Source organism: Dendrobium catenatum, unplaced genomic scaffold (genome assembly GCF_001605985.2).
Source record: "Dendrobium catenatum unplaced genomic scaffold, ASM160598v2 fragScaff_scaffold_716, whole genome shotgun sequence".
Lineage (NCBI taxonomy): Eukaryota > Viridiplantae > Streptophyta > Magnoliopsida > Asparagales > Orchidaceae > Dendrobium > Dendrobium catenatum.
This window is the reverse complement of record NW_021319178.1, coordinates 682,443-702,968: the sequence shown is the minus strand read 5'-3', so window position 1 is coordinate 702,968 and position 20,526 is coordinate 682,443. Positions and strand designations below refer to the sequence as shown.

Genomic DNA, 20,526 nt, shown 5'->3' with positions numbered 1-20,526 from the left:
AGGATTTTTACGTGGAAAACCTTAAAAAGGGAAAAAAACCATGGGGCCTCGCCCAGTTGAAATGATTCTACTAGTGTTTGGTTTGAGATACAAGATACTGATTCGTCCAACAAGTTAAGACGATCATATTACAATGGATTTTTCCTGAATTGAGATTCAATTACAAAGTTGTGCAGAGTTCCGGCGTCACCCGAATGTCCGACAGAATTCCGGCGTTATTCAGGCGGCGGGAAGAACTCCGGCGGTGGTCGAGGAGGAGCTATTTCTCCCTCTCCTTCTCTTCTTCTTCTCTTCTTCTTGCTTCCTCTTGCTTCAGTCCCCTTTCATGAGAAATGGGGTGTCTATTTATAGATTTTATGGAGTGACATAGCTTGTAAATAGGTGTGAGATGAGGGGCTAGTAAGGAGTGGTCAAATGGACGGTCGATATTAAATTCCTTGACCGTGTACCGTTCGTTAGACATTTGAAGGTCTTAATGATGTCAGAATTCGGCAATCTTGGGCTCGTTGGATTTGTCTCGTCGAGCGGTTCGATTCGACTATAAACTCGTCAAAATCAGAGACTGTTTGATAACTCAAATTGTGATATGAACTTTCCAACAGCACTTTGGGTGCTTGATTTGGGCTTATTTGGGTTCGGATTGAGTTGAATTTTGTGTCGTTGAATTTTTATTTCCGAGACGCTCAGTTTGACTATAAGCTCATTGAAATCGGAGTTCAGGTGCTCCCGGATTTAATTTTTTGAAGTTTCCGATTCGATTGTGCTTCGAGATTCATGCTTGATCAAGATAATTTTTTGAGAATATATCAGTCTTTATTTTGTGCATGCTGGATTTTTTATCCAAAGCTAAGAATTAAAACACATACTCTACTCCCACAAATTTTCAATCACATAATTACCAATAAAATCATTTCATTTAGATCAAATCCTGTGATTTTTTATCTTTTTGAACTTTTAAAGTAAAAACCCTAAACCCTAGATCTTTATACAATGTTAAGATATTAAACTCTCACACTTTGAACTATGAATGTTCTAATGCAGAACAATTCGGTCATTATGAGTTCAATAAAATCCTATTATATGATATATTTGATTCTCTTGATGTGGTATATGACTGTTATTTTTAATGATTTCTCTTTATTCTCAAAGGGTATCATTTTTCTGTCATTGTTAATGTATATTAATTATTAACTGAAATTACCTCGCAGATATCATCTCATATCTATTTTCGTTTGACTATATGTGCTTAAAAATTAATATTAGTTTTAATATCATAAACCTTTCATGATCCATAAATCCTTTCGCATAGGTTAATTTCATTTCATACATCAAACAAATAAAAAATAAAAAAAATTATTTCTTAAAGTTTAATTTTCATTTACAGGGAATCACGTGAGGCCAAAATATTTTGAAGTTAAATAAGCTTAATATCGTTCACTAAGACAAATACATACTAGTTGTCTTAAAATAACTTGTAATGGATAATCATTGCTTAGAATTCACAGTTTTATTTTATGCTTGTTCTCAAAAAATAAAAATTAATAGTTGACAATGCATACGCATATATATATTTATGCCTTCCTCATTTACAAAATGGGGAAAGGGACGAGTCACGTGATTGTTGTTATTAAATGGCTTGGATGATAATAATATATATAAAAGGAAAAAAAAGGTTTATCGCTCTCAAAAGCAAGCATCCGCAGCTAGTACCAGATACTTTCTCACCACACCGAATCCTGTTCTTTCTACGTCTCTTCGAAGATGTTCTACCCATGACGCTTCGCTTCGATTTGCGTTTAATTGTTGAAGTGTACACGGCCCTTTTCCACACGCAACCGGCATATATATGATCGATATATTTCCAAGTTTTTGAGTCGAACAATTGCTTCACTACATCGTATGGATTTTGATTGTCGAAGCACTGCGAGTCGGAAAGGGGCGATTTTTTTGATAAAACTGAAGTTTGGATCTTCGGATTTTGGCGTGTTAGATGGCTCAAGTAGGGATTTTGAAGTATTTTAACGTGCTAGGGGACCTTGATTTTGCCTTATTTTGATGTGGTTTTGAGAGAGTACTGTTAAAGGTTCTACTTTATTTTTTTTTCCTGTGTAATGGAGCCTCCAAGTGGTTTTTGGTCGACTCTTTGGAGGCTATTCTACTTCTTGCCCTTCTTCCTCGGTCTGCTACTTCTGGGCAGCATTAAAGGTCAGTTTCCTTTTCTCTTTCTGTAGTAGATCCAGTGATGCATTTCCATCGCTTTGTTTAGATGGCTTGCAACATTTTCTTGTAAGTTGGATTGTATATTTTACTCCTTATTTTTCTGTCACAAATTGTAGTACAAAAGGCTTTATTAACAACTAGTCTTCCCCTGTTTTGGACTAACTTTCACATAAGATCGAGAGATCGTATCCTAATTAGATGCTTCTGTTCTGCTTTTCTGTCGCTGAGCGTCTCCTTGTGAATTGCGAAAAGTATAGAAGAAGTGCATGGTGTTTCCTATTGGCTTAAAATAGAGCATTTACGGAATAGTTTTTTGGCACTTGTCCATTTTAATTTTCAATTCTCTTCCTTCTTCTTATTATCGAAAGAATCTATAATTGGTATATGTACTTTGTCTAGTGCAAATACTCATCTTTATTTCACTAATCTTAACTTTCCACTTCAGGTATTTTGCTTTGCCCCATTGTCTGTCTTGTCATGACCACCGGCAATTCTGCCATCATTTTGGGTCTTTGGCCTGTACATGCATTTTGGACATTTTATTGTATAGCAAGGTGAACTTGCGATCCATAGAACTAACTACTATCTTGTCCTTCTTCTTTAGCCTTTTTTGACTGTTTGTAAGTTCACTCATTCTGATGGTCTTAACCTTCTTTTTCTCGTTCATAGGGCCAAACAGCTGGGACCTGTCCTTAAACTTGTCCTTTCTGTTGTTGTATCCATTCTTTTACTTTTGTGGCCATTGATAGGTATCTTGGGGAGTGCCCTCATTGGAGCAGGTTATGGATTTCTAATGCCAGTAATGGCTACATTTGATGCTATTGGGGAAGGAAAGCAAGATAAGTTTCTTCATTGTATTATGGTAAACTGCTTAAATATGTTATTTGTATTCATTTCTGATTGTTTGGCATTTGTGCGCTTTCAGTTTTTCTATCATAATGCATTTGTTCTTCCTAAGAGAAGATTCTCTCAATTTGTAGGATGGAACATGGAATACGATTAGGGGAAGTTGTACAGTTGTTAGAGATTTGAAAGATGTTTGTTTCCATTCATACTTCTCAATCATGGATGATCTTCGTCTTCAAGATGCTCCAAATGGGACACCATATGAGATCAGGTTTAGTATTTTGCAATAGTTGATAATGCTTATTTTTCTTAATGGAGTCTATTAACATATGTGTAAAATTTGCCCGCATTTACTTTAGATTGAAAATAGATATATACAAATTAGAAATATGTGGAGGAAAAATTATTATTTTTGCTTGACAACCACAATCATTGGTTTTTTAAATGCACTTTATTTAATTGTCCTCTATTTTATATCCTCGCTACGATTATACAGATTATACTTGGGAGATGTCAAAACAAGCATTGTGCTAGCCCTTCTGATAAAATGCTATTTCATTGAACTGTTTGGTTCTAGGGATTGCTTAAGATGCTAAGTTTCTGTGCATCTATTTCCATACCATTATATTTCTAAGGCAATCTTATTAATCAAACTTTTGGAAATCGTGTCAAAGTTTTTTTTTTTTTTTTTAATTATTTAGATTGCCTATTTGATGTTTTCCGAGAATGAGCTTGTATATCTGGGCACACGAGAAAATTATCTTGGATGTTGGTAAGCATAGGTTGGTCTTAACATTTTTGGTGCATTGCATTGAGCTGTAAATTCCCTACGCCCTGCACACAAAAGATATGCTTTTCAATCTAATTGTCAACCTTATCCACATGAAGCTTTTATTCTTTGTCACACCTTTAATCAGCTCATGTGCCAGGTAATGTTGTTAGATAAGCTTCACGGCATTTCTTGTTTTTCAGTGGATCATTAGTGTTTTCCATGGTGAGTTCTAAGTTTCACCCTATACTGACCATTTTATTGTTTACTAAATTAGTAAAGTATCGGTATATTTACTCATTCTAATGATATGTTCATAGTAATTAATTTCTACCAATAAAATAGTTTCAAACTTGAGACTCAATGGGTGTGGGGTGAGCGGTTGAGTGTGAATGACAAAGAAGTTGTCTTGGTGAGGAACGAGGGTCCCTACCAGTTCACTGAAGAAGGTAAGGAATGTTGAGCCTCCAAGATGGTTTACTCCATTGTTTAAAACTGTGCAATATGAGGGTTGCCTTGAGGTTCACCTCAGCGCAATTCCAATGAAAAATGTCTCAAGGCTTACGCCTCGAGCTTTTTTTATGAGGCTTATGCCTTGAAGATTCACGGCTTAAGGAAGAAAGAAAGTGGAACAACAAGCCAAAGAATGAAACAAAAGATTAATTCTATTACACTTTGTAATGATGCAGGACAGATATATATATAGAAGCTAATACAAGAAAGGGGATTAACGGTTAGGTGACGTGGATGCCAGGTGGACAAGATAGTACTGGCCTTTTTTGCTTACAGCCCCCGTCAAACTGATGATGGGTAGATACCAATCAGTTTGTTGCGAAGTAGTTTAAACCGATGTGCAGGTAGATATTTTGTAAATATGTCGGATAGTTGATCCTTTGTACAGATGTGGTGAACAGATAAGTGTTTTGCTCAGATGCTGTCACGAATAAAGTGACAATCGACGTTTATATGCTTTGTCCTAGCGTGGTAGATGAGATTATTGGCAAGAACAATGGTGGAGGTGTTGTCGCAGTAGATGGTTGCTGGAGTAGTTTGGGGAAGATGAATATCCTGTAGAAGACGGCAAAGCCATAGAATTGCGGATGCTTCGGTGGCCAAGGCTCTGTATTCGGCTTCGGTGGAGGAGTGGGCCATGGTGTTTTGCTTTTTGACTTGCCAAGAGATTAGAGATTTGCCAAGAAAATTGCAGTAACCAGAGACCGATTTGCGGTCTTGAGCATCATTAGCCCAGTCGGCATCAACAAAGCCATGTAGAACAAGATTGTCACGATATAAAGGAATGCCATGATTAGTTGTACCTTGAATGTAGCATAGTAGTCGTTTAAGAGCATCGAAGTCCACGTTCCGTGGTTCATGCATGTGTTGGATTAGTTGATAAACCGCGAACTGGATGTCAGGGCGCGTTAGAGTAAAATATTTAAGCGATCCGATTAGGTGGCAATAGAGTTGGGGATTGGCGAACTGCATTGCAGAGGTGTTGGTCTCGGTATGCTTGCAGGAGGTGGGAGTTGCAATTGGTTTGGCATTCTGCATGCCCGCCTGATCCAATATGCGAGTGGCATATTGTTGTTGATGTAATAGGAGACCGGATGGAGTTTGTGTTGTTTGAATCCCAAGAAAGTGTGCGAGAGGCCTAAATTGCGCATTTGAAACCGATTATGGAGACTAGAGAGCAACTTGTCCATTTCGATGGAAGAGTTGCCAGTTAGGAGAATATCGTCGACGTAAATTAATATGTAGAGACAGGTTGAACCCGATTTGTAAGTAAGAAGAGATGGGTCAGATGTGCTTATAATAAAACCGAATTGTTGAAGGTGAGTGGATAAGGTTGCGTACCATTCACATGGTGATTGCTTGAGGCAATATAGTGCTTTCTTGAGTTTGCAAACGTGAGTGGGATGAAGCGAGTCTTGGAATCCTTGCGGCTGCTGCATGTAAACTGTTTCGGATAGATTGCCGTGTAAGAATGCGTTGGATATGTCGAGTTGATGTATAGTCCAGTTGAAGTGCAGAGCAATTATGATGAAGACGCGAATGGTAGGAATTTTAGCGACTGGACTAAATGTCTCGAGTAGTCCACACCATGTTCTTGATTGAATCCCTTTGCGACGAGTCTGGCTTTGTACCGAGCCACTGTGCCGTCAGAACTCAGTTTTGTTCTATATGTCCATTTGCAGCCGAGGACATTTTGATTGGGAAGCTAGGGAACAAGATCCCAGGTGCCTTGAGTTTGTAGTGCTTGGAATGCTTGCGACATGGCGGAGCACCAGTGTTAGCTTTTGACGGCTTGGTTGTAAGTGGTAGGTTCAGTATTATGAATTATGTGGGAAAGGCTGAGAATTTGTTTAGGTTTGGAGTGCCCGGTTTTGGATCTAGTAAGCATGGGATGCGACTAGGGAGGATTGTTGGTTGATTAGGTGAAGAATCGGGAAGATATGAGTCTAAAATTTGAGGGGAGGAGCTGTTTTCAGCAGTGGGCATTGAAGGATTCATAGAGTTGGATGTTGGATGGGAATAGGGGGTGGGAGGAGTGTGTAGAGTTTTGCTGATAGATATGGGTAGTCCCGTGGTAGGTACAAGCAATAATGAAGGGATGTTGGATTCGGACTTGGAGAGGTTGTTGTTAGTAGTAGATAGTTGAGTGAATGGGAGGATATCTTCATTAAAAATAACGTGCCGTGAGGTATAAATTCTGTTGGTTAGGGGATCTAAGCAGTGGTACCCTTTATGAGTTGGAGCATATCCGATGAAGACGCATGGGTGAGATAGAGGAGAGAGTTTATGTTGGGTGTAAGGTTTGAGTCAGGGGTAGCAAAGACACTCGAAGACTTTTAGGTAATTATAATCAGGAGGTTTGTGGTAAAGAAGTTCATATGGTGACTTGTGAGAGGTGTTAGGAGAGGGTAAGTGATTGATTAAGAACACATCGGTCATAAGGGTGTCGACCTAGAGATGATAGGGAAGAGAGGCGTCTATGAGAAGAGTGCGAATGGTTTTAGTGATGTGCCGATGTTTGCGTTCGGCTACGCCATTTTGAGATGGTGAATAAGGACAAGTGGATTGATGAATTATACCTTGAGTGGTTAGGTACAATTTGAATTTATTGTTGATGAATTCGCAGCCGTCGTCAGTGCGAATTATATGAATGTGGGTGTTGAATCGGCGTTTAATCATTTTATGAAATTCCATGAATTTGTTAAGGACTTTAGATTTTTGAGTTAGAGGGTATACCCACGTATATTTTGAGAAATTGTCAATGAAGCTAACGTAATACCGATGTCCATAATTGGAAATTGTTGGGGACGGTCCCCAGACGTTGGAGTGAATCAAAGAAAATGGCACATAACTAATACTTTGAGACTTTTTGAATGGTAGATGATGGCTTTTGGCCATTTTACATGAGTTACAACGAGAAAACGATGAAGTACATATATTAGAAAAATGTTTGGCCATGTAAGACAACGTGGACGAAGAGGGGTGCCCAAGTCGTCAGTGCCACAGATCGGGAATGTGCTGTATGGAGAGGAGAGCAAACTGAGAGTTGTCAGTGTTCTTGGATGACCGAGCTTGAATTGGATATAACCCATTAATACACGGACCCGTGAGAAGAGTTCGGCGGGTCCTCTGATTCTTGAGTTCATAGCCATTGGACGAAAAGGTTATGAGACAGTTGTTATCAGTTGTGAGTTTATGAACGGATAGAAGATTGAAAGAGAGATTTGGAACAAGATTTAGATGTGAAAGTTTTAGGCTACCTTGCGTGTGGGTAGAAGACCTTTGCCGGTGGTATGAATGGGGATTTGCTGGCCATTACCAAGAGTGACATGGTTGGAATCGGTGTAGGGATGTGCGGATTGAAGTTGCATTGGATCGGAGGTTAGATGCGAGGAAGCTCTGCTGTCGAGGTACCATTCGGGGGGGGGATGAGATGACAGAGACGTGAAGAGAGCTGCAGTGGGTTGTTCAGTATTGTAGTCATCGTCATGACGATGCCAACACTTTACGGCAAAGTGTCCGTTCTTGCCACAAATTTGGCAAGTGACGGACGATCTTGGTGCTTTTCCGCCGCGGTTATAGTTGGAATTTGATCTGTTAGAATAAGAGTTGCGACCGCGAGCATTGGTTGATCGACCTCGACCTCGACCTCATGTTGCCGCAAGAGCCGTGGCATTCTCAGAGATTTGAAGGGATTGCATTTCTCGGGATACCTCGTGAGCAAGATTGAGTTCTTCACTGCAAAGTAGCGTATAGAGCAAGATTGAGTTCTTCACTGCAAAGTAGCGTATAGAGATCGTCAAGATTGAGAGGTTGAAGATTAGTGCGGATTGCCGTCTTGAAGGCTTGATAGTTCGGCTGAAGACCGTCCAGGGTATAGTGAATGATGTCCTCCACGACGACAGGGGCGCCAGCTGCGGCGAGAGAATCGACCTTGTTCTTGATGTCAAGAAGGTATTGGGACATTGTTTTTATCTTTCATAGTTAGATAATGAAGTTCATGGCGAAGTTGAATGATCTTGGAGCCCGTGCTGGATTGAAGATGACAATCAAGAATCGACCATATTTTCGTGCAGTGATCGACGAAAATAATATAAGGTAGGATACTCGGTGATATGACCGAGTATAGGGCAACAGCTAGATTTTGGTCTAGCAAATGCCAGGTATCGTATTTCGGATTTGGTGTGATCTTGCCGTCCGACGACGTGATTGTCCGTGAAGGAGGAGAGGTTCCGTCCAAGAACCCGTGGTAGCCGTTTGCCCGAAATAACTTGAGAGTTTGAGATCGCCAGAGTGGGTGATTGTCGGCTGTAAGGGGTGGGGAGATGATGTTTTTGATGTTAGCCATAAAAAATTTAAGCGACGTCGGGATCGTCAGAGGGGAAGAAGGAGACGGTTCTTCGGTAGTGGAGTGATCATGAGAGGATCTGGTTGATGAGGAATCCATGGAGGTAGCGTGGGAAGGAAGATGCCCGGAGAGAGACGAGTAAGAGGGAGGGAGCGTTACTGTTCTGATACCATGAAGATTCATGGCTTAAGGAAGAAAGAAAGAGGAACATCAAGTCAAAGAATGAAATGAAAGATTAATTCTATTACACTTTGTAATGATACATGATAGAGATATATATAGAAGCTAATACAAGAAAGGGGATTAACGGTCAGGTGACGTGGATGCCAGGTGGACAAGATAGTACTATCCTTTCTTGCTTACATGCCTCAGCTTGGTTGAGGCCCACCTTGCCTTACTAGTGTGAGCTGTATGCCTATATATATATATATAACTTACTTAAACCATAAACTAAAGCCTCTAACAAATCACGCCTTCATGCACCCCCAAGCCGCAACAACTTCCTTTCAATAGTCTCGACCTCTTGTTCACCGCCTTTCCCATAGCCACCACCATCGTAGCCACCGCCGGAATCACTTGAAAGACAGACACCAACACCACCTCCTCCTCTAAAAATTTTGGAGTATTATTCTCAATTTTATGTTGATGACAAATATTTATGAAAAGAAAAATATGATTTAAAGAAATAAAGAAGAAACAAATTGAGAGGCATTAAACTCCACAGGATGAGACATGGGAGAGATCAACTTGTTATGATGACGACTCAAATAAAAATAGGCATACATAAGAAAGACAAGAAAAGGAAATGAGGGTGCTGTTGATGAGATGGGGAGAGACATGACGGCTAGGGTTAGGATATGGGATCCTAAAAATAGGCATACAGAAGAAAGACAAGAAAAGGAAATAATAATTCATAATAAAAAATAGGCATATCCTTCTATTTGTATTTTCCAAAAATAATAATTCATAATAAACATTTCATATGATAACAATGACTTCATTGCATTTCTTTGCATCCGGTCTAGCCTTTGCAATCCCATCTGAAAGTGAATGTTACTTTTAATTTGTGTTCCTCATTCTACGTTATAATTTCTCTGACCATTGTTCTGTGTTTTTCTTCTTTATTATTTTTTAAAGGGTAAAGTGACTGATATAGAGTGCTCGAATTTCATTTTTGGACCCCTCCAGGTTAAGCTGTCTTCCTGGTGCCTTGTTAGCTGGTGTTCTTGGAATTCTCGTTGACCTGCCTATGATTAGCTTACTTGCCCTGTTTAAGAGCCCATATATGCTTTTCAAGGGATGGAACAGGCTGTTTCATGATCTTATTGGCCGTGAAGGTCCATTTCTTGAGACAGTATGTGTGCCTTTTGCTGGCCTTGCTATTCTCCTCTGGCCGGTAGCAGTTGGAGGTGCTGTTTTTGCCTCAAGCATTTCAAGCTTGTTTTTAGGGGGATATGCAGCTGTGGTTGCTTACCAGGTTTGGCTATTTGCAGGACACTTCCCTTTGCCTAGTTATTACAAAAAAATTTCAAAACATACAAGCAAATGCCATTATGAAATTCTGTCTATCTTAATTATTGGTTCAGGAGTCATCGATCAAGATGGGTGTGGCATATATAGTCTCTTCCTTGTCAATGTTTGATGAATACAGCAATGATGTTGTTGACTTACCTGAAGGATCTTGCTTTCCTAGGTGCTCAATTTTTTCTTTCAACGGTAGTTTGATTGCATTTTTTTTAAATTTTGACAAGCTTGGTTATTGTTTTGCTAGGTATCAATATCGCACTAACCAACAGACATCAAGAAGTAGCACATTCTCAATACCTCCCTCTTTCAGTCAGAGAAAACAAGATTCCAAGAACCCTTCACGAACCGCATCATTCAAGAACGCAATGGCAGAAGTGAAACCGTTGAAGGTGAAACATGTTACTATTTTTCTCTCTCTTTCTCTTGAATCATCTTCATGATCACTCATTGCTAAAAAAGATCGCAAGCGGGTAAACATACTTCCCGTTGCAGTTGCTTGAGCACCTATTTGCTGAGTGCAAGTTACATGGTGAGAATCTGGTTGCTGAAGAAGTTATAACTCCAAAAGATGTGAAGGAGTTCAAGTCTGGTAAGGCTGGAAACTCCATCATAAGCATTGGTTTGCCTGCATATTGTATCCTTCAAGCACTTGTTCGTTCTGCTAAGGAGAATGTGGATGGTTTACTCCTAAGTGAGTAAAAAAACTCTTCAATCAATTCTCTTACGTTTACTCCTAAGTGTCTACTTTTGAAGCATAAAAACTTGTATCAATAACCATTTTTTAATGCAGGCGATCATACAGAAGTAATGACCCAAAACAGACCCAAAGATACCTTCTTCGATTTTTTCTTTGATCCTCTGATGATCATTAAGGAACAGATCAGGGTAGAGAATTTCACTGAAGAGGAAGAGGACTACCTCTTCAAGTTGGTTTTGTTGCTAGGCCATCCTGAGAGACTTAGCCGTGTAGCTGCTGCATGGCCACATCAAAACGAGCGAAGACTAGCTGAAATCAGCGCCATAGCTCGGAGGTAATTAAATTATCATCAAAATTGATCGCCAAACAAGCCAAGAGCCGATATTTCGAAGCCTTGTCCTTATCCTCTGTTGAGATTGTTTTTACTTTTTTTCCTTGAAAAGGTTGCGAGGAATCACAAAGTCTATATCAAGGTACCCCACCGTGAGGCGCCGATTTGATGAACTCCTGAAGACATTCTCTGAAGAGTTGGAGAGGAAAATGGGAGGGAGCCGATCTATCAACAGATTTCACTCAAGCCGAAGCTTCTTAAAGGTGCTTAGCTTGAATTCCTTGGAAATTAAAGCAAGCACGCACGAGATGGATGAAGAGGCACAGTTAGCAAGTAGTTCGATAGTTCTTGCTTAGTTGTAGTTTCATCAGCATTTTTTTGTTTTTTCCTGCCCCGCCATGTTTGTAAATGAATTTGCAGCTAAGTAGAGTTGAATGAAGATGCATGTTACTGTAGGCTATCTGATGATTGAGCTACATGGTATATATATGTTATGTATTTGCATGAATTAATGTAAAATGATAGAAATGATGGCTTTTGCGAAACTCGTCCTGCTTGCTCGATTGTACCCGAGGAACTGTTAGCACATGGTATACGCGGACGGACCACACCCACTGCCAGCCGACTGACAACTCACGCCTCCACTACCATTCCAGAAGCTTCACTCTAATGGAATTATACTCTTTCTTCTATTTATATATAGGCTGAACCAGCTCCTTTGTAAGTTGCCGTGAATATGCTATGGAAATGATTCAAGGGACATTTCTTTAAGTCCTTCCTCCTTCGCTTTTATGCTTTTCTGCTTCCTTACTTTTTATGCTTTCCATATGGTTTTAAGATTTTTCATGGTATTAGAGCTGTGAAGAGTAACCGCTCTTTTATCCTGGGAGAATGATCGAACACCAGGCCTCCAACTCTCAGTCGGCAACCCAACCAATTTCATCTCTGTTTGTGTCCATGGTAGAGTTCACCATTCCCTCCCCGCTCAAGTTTCTCATGTCCAACATCAAGCAAACAGTCACTATTCAACTCAATAATGAGAACTTCGCCATCTCGAGGTTGCAAACCCTCAAACTCTTATGTGCCAATGGGTTTGAAGGGTATCTAACTGACGCTCAGCTTCCGCCTATCGATGCAACATATGCAGACCATCGACTATGAAAGCTCATTGACCAAAATCTTGTTTCAGCCATTTTCTCCACCATTTCCCCTATCCACAGCTCAGGAAATATGGAGAACACTGGAAAATCGGCTTTAGCCCACGAATCGTTCGCAAGTCATTCAACTCAAGAACGTTCTCACAACATTACCATGGGGGACAACTCTATGCAGCATTATTTAGCGCAGGTTAAAGGCATCGTAGACAATATTGCGACAGTTAGGTCCAAAGTCGAAACTGAAGATATCATTCACTACATCATAAATGGTCTTCCCGCGGCATACAACTCCTTCAAAACTTTCGTCCGCACATGGCAAACACCCATTAGTCTGGAGGTCCTCTATTTGCTATTTTGCAGTGAGGAGATCAACATTCAAATCCAACTGCTCAAAGATACAACAATCTCGAAGGATAACACAACATTCTACTCTAACATCCACCCCAATCGAGGCAGAGGCAGCCCCTACCAAAACTCCCATTGCAATCTTGGATGAGGCTCCACTAATATGATGAAGAATTCACTTAGTTCAATATGCCTTTTAAGTAATCGGCTTGAGTTGTTAGGCTTAGTGTGTACTACCTTAAGAGGATGATCAATTACCACTTGGATGGATGGGCCTAGAAGTAGGGATGTAATCTTCTGGATGAGTTGACTAGTGCCCATGCAAGTTCCATGATGGAATATTTTTCTCCACGCCTCAGAGTATGCGGCTCACATAGTAGATGGACCATTGCTTCTCTTTTTCTTCCCTAAAGAGTATGAAAATGACAGAATCTTCACCAAATTTGAGGTATAGAGACAAATTTTTGCCTAGCCAAGGGCATTAAAGAATTGGCGGCAAAGTGAGGAGACTTTTTAGTTGATGGAAGGTAGCTTTGTATTCATCTCCCCAAGAAAATTTATATACATTTGTAAGAGTTTTGAAGAAGGGGGCACATCTCTCTTAGTCAAGAGATGAAACCATTGAATTGGACAAACCGACTAGTAATTTTCTAGACTTCTTTAGCGGTTCTAGGCATCTTCATGTCAAGTATGGCTTATACCTTATCATGATTGATTTTTATTTCATCTTGTGTGATAAGGAACCCTGGGATTTTTCCTACATTGGCTCTGATGGTGCATTTAAGTAGATTCAACTTTAGGTTATACTTTTTGAGTGCAAGGAATGTCTCTTGTAGATCTTTGATATATTGATGGGGTGATCTACTCTTGACTAGGAGGTCATCCATGTATACTTCAATATTTCTATCCTTATATTCATTGAAAAACTTATACATCATTCTTTGATAGGTGGCTATAGCATTTTTTAGCTGCAAGGCATAACCTTATAGCAATACATGCCTTATACTATAATGAATGCAATTATTTCATAACCTTCAAGATGTATCTTTATATAATGGTAGGCTAAGAAGGCATTTAGGAAACTCTTGATGGGATGGCCCATAGCTGAGTTGATTAGGGCATCAATCCTTGGGTAGCTATCCTTGGGGTATAATGAAGTTACACTAGTAAAATCCACACACATTCTCCATTTGCTGGTTGATTTTTTAACTATCACCATATTGGAAATCAAATTCAAATATTGGACTTCTCTGATGAAATTGATGATGAGTAGTTTTATGCTTCTTCTAAAATGGGTCTGGGGAGTAAAGTAGCAATCTTTTTTTATCATCTAGTTGATGGGGTGAGAGTCTCTTTGTGCATTTAGTTAGTGGTATATAATTTCTTCGTTGATGCCTGTTATATATATAGTTGTCCACATAAATTCTTTGAGATGGTTATAGGGAGTTTCTACCAACTTATCTCGATGTTCCCTAATAAAAGAGGTACTAATTCAGAAAGATTTATCTGGTTCATTTTTACTGCAGGCACTTCTTTAATGGCTTCAGTTTTCTTAAGGCTTGGGCCTCACTATATATATAGTTGGAGGGTTTCTTTAGAGGCATTAGTTAGATCGATCACACACATGTAGCAAGTATGCAATTGGGCTAGATCTCCTTTCACAGTGACTTCCCTTCCATTGACTAGAAATTTAACTACAATATGGTATATGAATACCGTGGCTTTGAAGTTAATCAATAATGGCATGTCGAATATGACATTGTAGGTAACTAAAGTATCTACTATGACATAGTCCACCATGGTAGTGTACTAATGGTTTCTCTCACCCTAGGTGATAGGTAGGGTGATTATTCCTTAAGTCTCCTTGGGCTCCCCTGAGAATCCTTAAAGAGGTCCTGAAGTAGGAACAAGTTAAGAGGCGAGCATATTCATCTTATCAAAGATCGCCTTAAAGATTATGTTCACTAAACTCCCCTTATTTTTAACAACCTAAAATTTTTAAAATAAATTTTCAATTATAATTTGAAGAGGTCTAAAAATTTTGAACTAGAGCGTCGTTGCACTATGCTTTTGAGCACTACTGCATTGCACTTTGGGCACATCAGAGCTGCAAGGAGAAAAGCTAAGGCGTTGGTTTTTGCATGGCAGTGATAATAAATTATGTTCTACAATAACTATAGAATCACATGTAGGACAGTGGTATTGGGAATATCGCAATGCCAAGCATAAAAATGAGTTTTTATATATTTTAATATAAATATCTATGCCATTCACTCCCTCCCTCATTCTTGCATCATTTGCTTGGCTGGGAAGAAAGAAAAGGAAGGAGAAGGAAAGGGAGAAGAAGAGGAGAAAGATATGAGAGAGAAATTTACTTTGGGTCATTTTTGTCTGTTGTTCCTATTGTAAATTTTATTTTATTTAAAGTAAGTGACTACACTCTTACTCATATTTTTCATGGTTTTGATTTATGCAAATTTTATCTATCCTAAATTTGCCAAAAAATACATATCCTGATTTAGTAAGCTTTCACCATATAACTTTTAATATGTTATAGATTTGATCATTCTAAATAATTTAATTTAATTTTATTATATTTTTACTAGTTAAATATGTATATTGGAATCTCTATGTAAAATTAGTATGAAAAATATATGTTGAAAATTTGTTTAAAATGATGTACTGTGATTTGATATGATAGTACTAAAATTTAGTTTCATGAAATGATTGATATGGTTGATATGTATTAAAATATAACACTAATACTAGTAAGAACTTAGTAAGATAGAATGTAATATTTAATATATGTGTATAGAATTAGAAAGCTAAATAGATGATATGAACCACCATAAGGTATGGTGAAATGAAGTATTGATTAATATCATATATATGATATGATAACCCCATATCTAACCTCAAAATCCATGTGATTTATTGATGAGAATTATAATAAGCTAGAGATTGAAGCGGGAGTTTGGAGACTAATTCACCTAATTTACTGATTGAGAGTCATAAGAAATTAGAGACTGATACAAGAGTCATATGTGCAAGAGCATGATTAAGATACCCTCATTTGGATATTTAATAAATGATAAGAGTACTGATATATGATAGGTATTATTGGTATATATATAATAAGAATACTAATACGACTACTTTACTAATATAATTGATCGACTGATATGATATAATAAATTATGAGATTAACTAATTAAATGATAAAGTCAACTTGACTAATTGATTAACTAATAAAGAATGATGTATGATAGGGACTGATAATAGATATAACTGATATAATTGATAGACTTAGATATGATATGTAACAAACAGATAAATTGATATAGGTGACCGACACATATTATATACAATACTTTATTAACTTCCTTACATGATTTATAACATAATATTTCTCTTTTTGTGCATTGACTTTAGCTATAATATTTTAGTTATTTGCTAGGCTTTTATGCTATACTCATTAACATAATGTTTATATGATTTCAGATAAAGATAAAGCCACTGCATTGTGAGTCTATACATTGATGATATCTTTATTTTATTGTCAGCTTTTTTATTTTATGTGTTCTTTTGTAGAATGTGGTGGTTATTATCAATATATTTTTGTACTTTAGATTTTTTAGTATAATATAAATATTGACTATGAAATTTTAATTATGTTTCAATATTATTTATATTTTTTTAAATACAATGTCAGCTTTGGTTATCAATAATCTGATTGTAAATGAATGTTAGTTGTTAACTTAAATAAGAAAAAATGAATTATAAGAAGAAAATAAATATGACTAAAGGGAAAATAGGTGAAATTCTTCCACTTTAGATTCTGGGACGTGACCGTATCTATCAAAATGTTGTCAATCTAATAGTTGGCGATTCAATTTGCAATGAAAATGGCTTTGCTGTGGGGCTTTTCGTCGATTTGTTCATCTCTGCTGCTGAAAAGTAATCGGTATGTTGTTAGTAGATTGTGAGTATGGTATTGTGTTGACTTATCTAATGTGTGCTTTCTTAGCATGAACAGGGATGATTCTTTGATAGATGCTCATGATTGTGGGTACTACCCTTATTATATGGATTGCTCAAGCAAACCTAGGCTTATTGGTGTCATTTTTAAGTGGAACTTTTCTTGGTCGTCACTCAAGATTTGCAAGGATGAATTCTTTAAGTTTCCCTCCTTTGGAGTTCTTTGCTAGATTACATAGGTGGTGGCAATCCTCAATGTCTCGCCCATAAGCTTTGTGGAACACACAATACCTTAACGTATCTTAGGTGCTACAAATCTTTATAGGTGGCCATCGTTTGAAGATTCCTTATTTTGGATGGCCTCAACAAGCCAAGTCATGGATACCCTCAATGAAGTATAAATTGGATATTCCTGAGGTTGGTGAGCAACCTCTCTATGCACCTCATCGATTCTTGATGCTAGTGGTGTCTCTATTGTCCAAAATCTCAAATGAGCGAGGGCCTTATATGGATTAGGGCGCCACTAATTACACTAGAAGCTTGATCCTTGGTTCTTTGTCTTTGGGACCAAGCCTTCTATCTACTTTTTCATGGGGGAAAATTGTACTCGATTGTACTGTTCAGCATTATACTCCAACAATTCTACCACCATCTTTAACTACAACAAGTATAATGCATACCCCAAGGTACCTTCTTAGCCACTAAGTTAGGAATACTTGGGAGAATGTTGGATCAAGATCTTTAATGTTGATCATTTCTTTTGGAACCATAGTATGAAGCTTCTTAGCAACTCGCCAGGTCCTTATATCTTCTTTAGCATAACCTATATACTTTTAGGGGGTCTCTAGGCACTGACAACTTGTGCGATAAAATCCTTTTAAAATCGGTGAAGGAGGTGATCACTCAGCTAGGTAGGTGATTGAACCACCTTATGATCCATTCTTCCATTTCTTATAGTTCACGGAGAGTGGTGTACTCATGATTCATGGTATTATACAAGGTCTCAGGTCACTAGGTAGGTAGATTTTCTCATCTTTGACATCTTCCACGCTCACTACAACTAAGGGGATGTTGAACCCCATCTTACTGTACTTCGTTCTACCTAAAGGGATGATGTTGGGCCATACTTCATGCTACCTGTGGACTGAGAGCTTGTGGGGAGAAGGTAATGATGTCTGAATTAAAGGAAAAAATATAGAAGATAAGATACAATGTGGATCTAAACAAAATCTTTATTATTCAAGCCAGAGATACAAGAGTAATGAAAGCAAGAGCTCTAAAAATGTGGAGCTTCAACTAAGAAAGAGAAAATAACACAATATCTCTCTTCTCTTATGGGTTTTATCATGGGATTGGTTATGTATTCCCTTATGTTCTAGCCCTCTCTCTCCATTCTTTTATGTCCGCTACTTCTCCCCCTTTTGATAGGGTTAATTTAGAAAGATACAAGGAGTATGTCCTGGGTATGGTGGCTATCCCACCAGTCTTTATTATAGTTAAGCCATCAATGTCAAGTGGAATGGCAATTGAGAAGGGTAAGTCGAGTGAGCTGAAGGAAACCTATTGACATCGAGGGGGGATGACTTTCTGGAAGAGGTTGTTGGAACTGGTTCATCATACTCAAGTGTTATGCTCCTTCCTAGCTTCCAAGAAAGTCCCTCGAACAACTTCGAGAGAGGGGTGGAACGGGGGGGGAAAGTTATGTAAGATATGATAGGTCACATTTATCTTCTCCAATTAGTTCATGAATATGTAATAATTAAATATTATATAATTTTATTATTTTAAAATATAACCTCTTTAGTAACCTTCACAACTCTAGTTCCTATATATGAAAGATTGGGAAGTATTTTTGAAAATTTTGCCCATCATAGTTTCCAATATTTTTTAGACTTTCTTGCTTCACCCTTGCCACATCTCATTTCCCATCCCAAGCATGACCTTTCCTAATCTATGGTGCAGTTCCAAATAGAGCTCTAATATTGAGCCTCCTCCAATCGATCATTGCTTTCATGGAAAACGTATCTCAACTTTATCATGCCATCTAATCTCCTATCTTAGAAAATGTTAGCCGGAATCTTCAATAACATATCTCCATAAATTTCTTATATAGTAGTTCTATAAAGGTTTATCAAATTCAGAATTTGACATAAAATTAGAGAATAAAATTTAAGAAATATAGTAAGATTTAAATTATCCAAAAAAATTAGATTCCAAAATTTAATTTAAATGCTGACATCCTCTGAATTTCACCCTTAAGGCCTTAACCCTAAACTCTTCAAAGATAAAGAGTTCCTTAATAAAATAAAATCACATTGAGTTAGAAAAAAAAACTAATTAATTAAAAATCAAACCACTCAAACAGGAAATTTATTATGCGCATACAAAAAGCACTAAAAAAATTAAAGGCACATGCAAACAGTCAAACAGAAGTGTCACTGGATAATCATAAATGCAAGAAATGCGGGAGCAATCCAAGCTAGTTCCGTGCTGCTGTGATGGATCAATAAGGTCTCTCGCCAGGAACATTGCCAGGAGGAGAATAGAGGCAAATAACGTGGGAACCATCTTTACCGCAGTTGGCCTTACCGCATCCCAACTTCACAGTCTTCTTCCACACCACCTGTGTATAACTCTCGCACTCATTCTGATGTCCCGCCGCACACGAATTGTATCCATAGTTATAATACTGCCGACCCTCATCCACCCACGACCCCACCACCGCCGCCGGGCCGTCGAACCAGTTGGCTACCGCTTGATTCGCCCCGTACTCACACGACGCCGCCTCTTCTGACAGTTCGCAAGATGCCGAGCCTGGCGAATGCGACGCCAGCTTTGAGGCGTAGGACGCCATCTTCTTGCTCCACAGCAAAGGGTCCACTCCAACCGCCGCTCGGGCCTCATTGTGGGCCCGAAGGAACTGCTTCGTCGCGTTCTTTGTTAAGCTAGCATCGGAAATTGCCAGAAGCATGGCGGCTGCGGCCAACCATAAATGCAGCAGTTTACCGGCCATCGATCGATTCTACAGAAAGCAGACAAGGAAAATAGAGGCCAACTGGGGAAGGCATTTTTCTCCTTAATTATATAAGTAATAAGACTGATGCTGCACTATCCAACTCACTGGTCAAAATTCTCTTTATTAAATTGGTAATTCATTGGAATGCATAGTAATTGTCATATAATATTTCAGCAGGCAATGGTGACTTATTCGCCGGAGAAAGAAAAAGGTATAAGACAGCGCACCCTTCATAAATGAAAAATTAAAGCTAGTAGATGTTGGACCTGGTATGCCATTACCAACTGTCATTTGCACAAAGCTAATCAGCAAACGATATATATATTTTTTTAAGGAAACGGCGACCAAGACAAATGATTCTACAAAAACAAACAAACAAACAAACAGACAAACAAACATTTCATATTATCGTTTGATTGGCTGTAGAAAGATAGAAGCAGCTTCTTGAATACAAGATAGGGAAGGGGAAGAAAATAAATCTATTTCGATTACTATTGTTATCAAATACATAGAGGACATAGCTATAAATAGAATGAGTGGCCTCTATACAAGATAACCAATTATCTAATGCCACCTCTAATCCACAACCACAATAATAATACAAGATTTATTTATTTATATTCTCTAATACGCCCCTACAAACTGATGGTTGTTGGATGACTGTCAGTTTCAGCCTGAGTTGGTGAAACCGCGATGTAGAGAGAGACTTAGTGAATATGTCGGCCACTTGATCAATCATGTTGATAGGAAGAATTCGAATGATTTGAGTTTGTATGTGA

General features: G+C 38.3%; 2 protein-coding genes across 3 annotated transcripts; one reads left to right on the top strand and one right to left on the bottom strand.

The window, feature by feature from the left end:
* Nucleotides 1–1,672: 1,672 nt before the first annotated feature.
* On the top strand, nt 1,673–11,796 carry LOC110108370 (uncharacterized membrane protein At3g27390). Of its 2 annotated transcripts, XM_020838992.2 has the most exons (10): nt 1,673–2,205; nt 2,666–2,774; nt 2,890–3,082; nt 3,201–3,337; nt 9,885–10,173; nt 10,283–10,389; nt 10,468–10,612; nt 10,716–10,914; nt 11,014–11,254; nt 11,364–11,796. In XM_020838992.2, the coding sequence occupies exons 1-10, from the start codon at nt 2,112–2,114 to the stop codon at nt 11,605–11,607; spliced, it is 1,758 nt and encodes a 585-aa protein (XP_020694651.1). In that variant the 5' UTR covers nt 1,673–2,111; the 3' UTR covers nt 11,608–11,796. The 2 variants fall into 2 exon arrangements, with proteins under 2 accessions (XP_020694651.1, XP_020694654.1); XM_020838995.2 differs by having other exon boundaries at nt 1,673–2,774; nt 2,970–3,082.
* A 7,278-nt stretch (nt 11,797–19,074) lies between these two features.
* On the bottom strand, nt 19,075–20,021 carry LOC110108366 (pathogenesis-related protein 1A). Its single transcript, XM_020838986.2, has one exon. It carries the CDS (start codon nt 19,742–19,744, stop codon nt 19,235–19,237), a length of 510 nt encoding a protein of 169 aa, XP_020694645.1. The 5' UTR covers nt 19,745–20,021; the 3' UTR covers nt 19,075–19,234.
* Nucleotides 20,022–20,526: the final 505 nt, after the last annotated feature.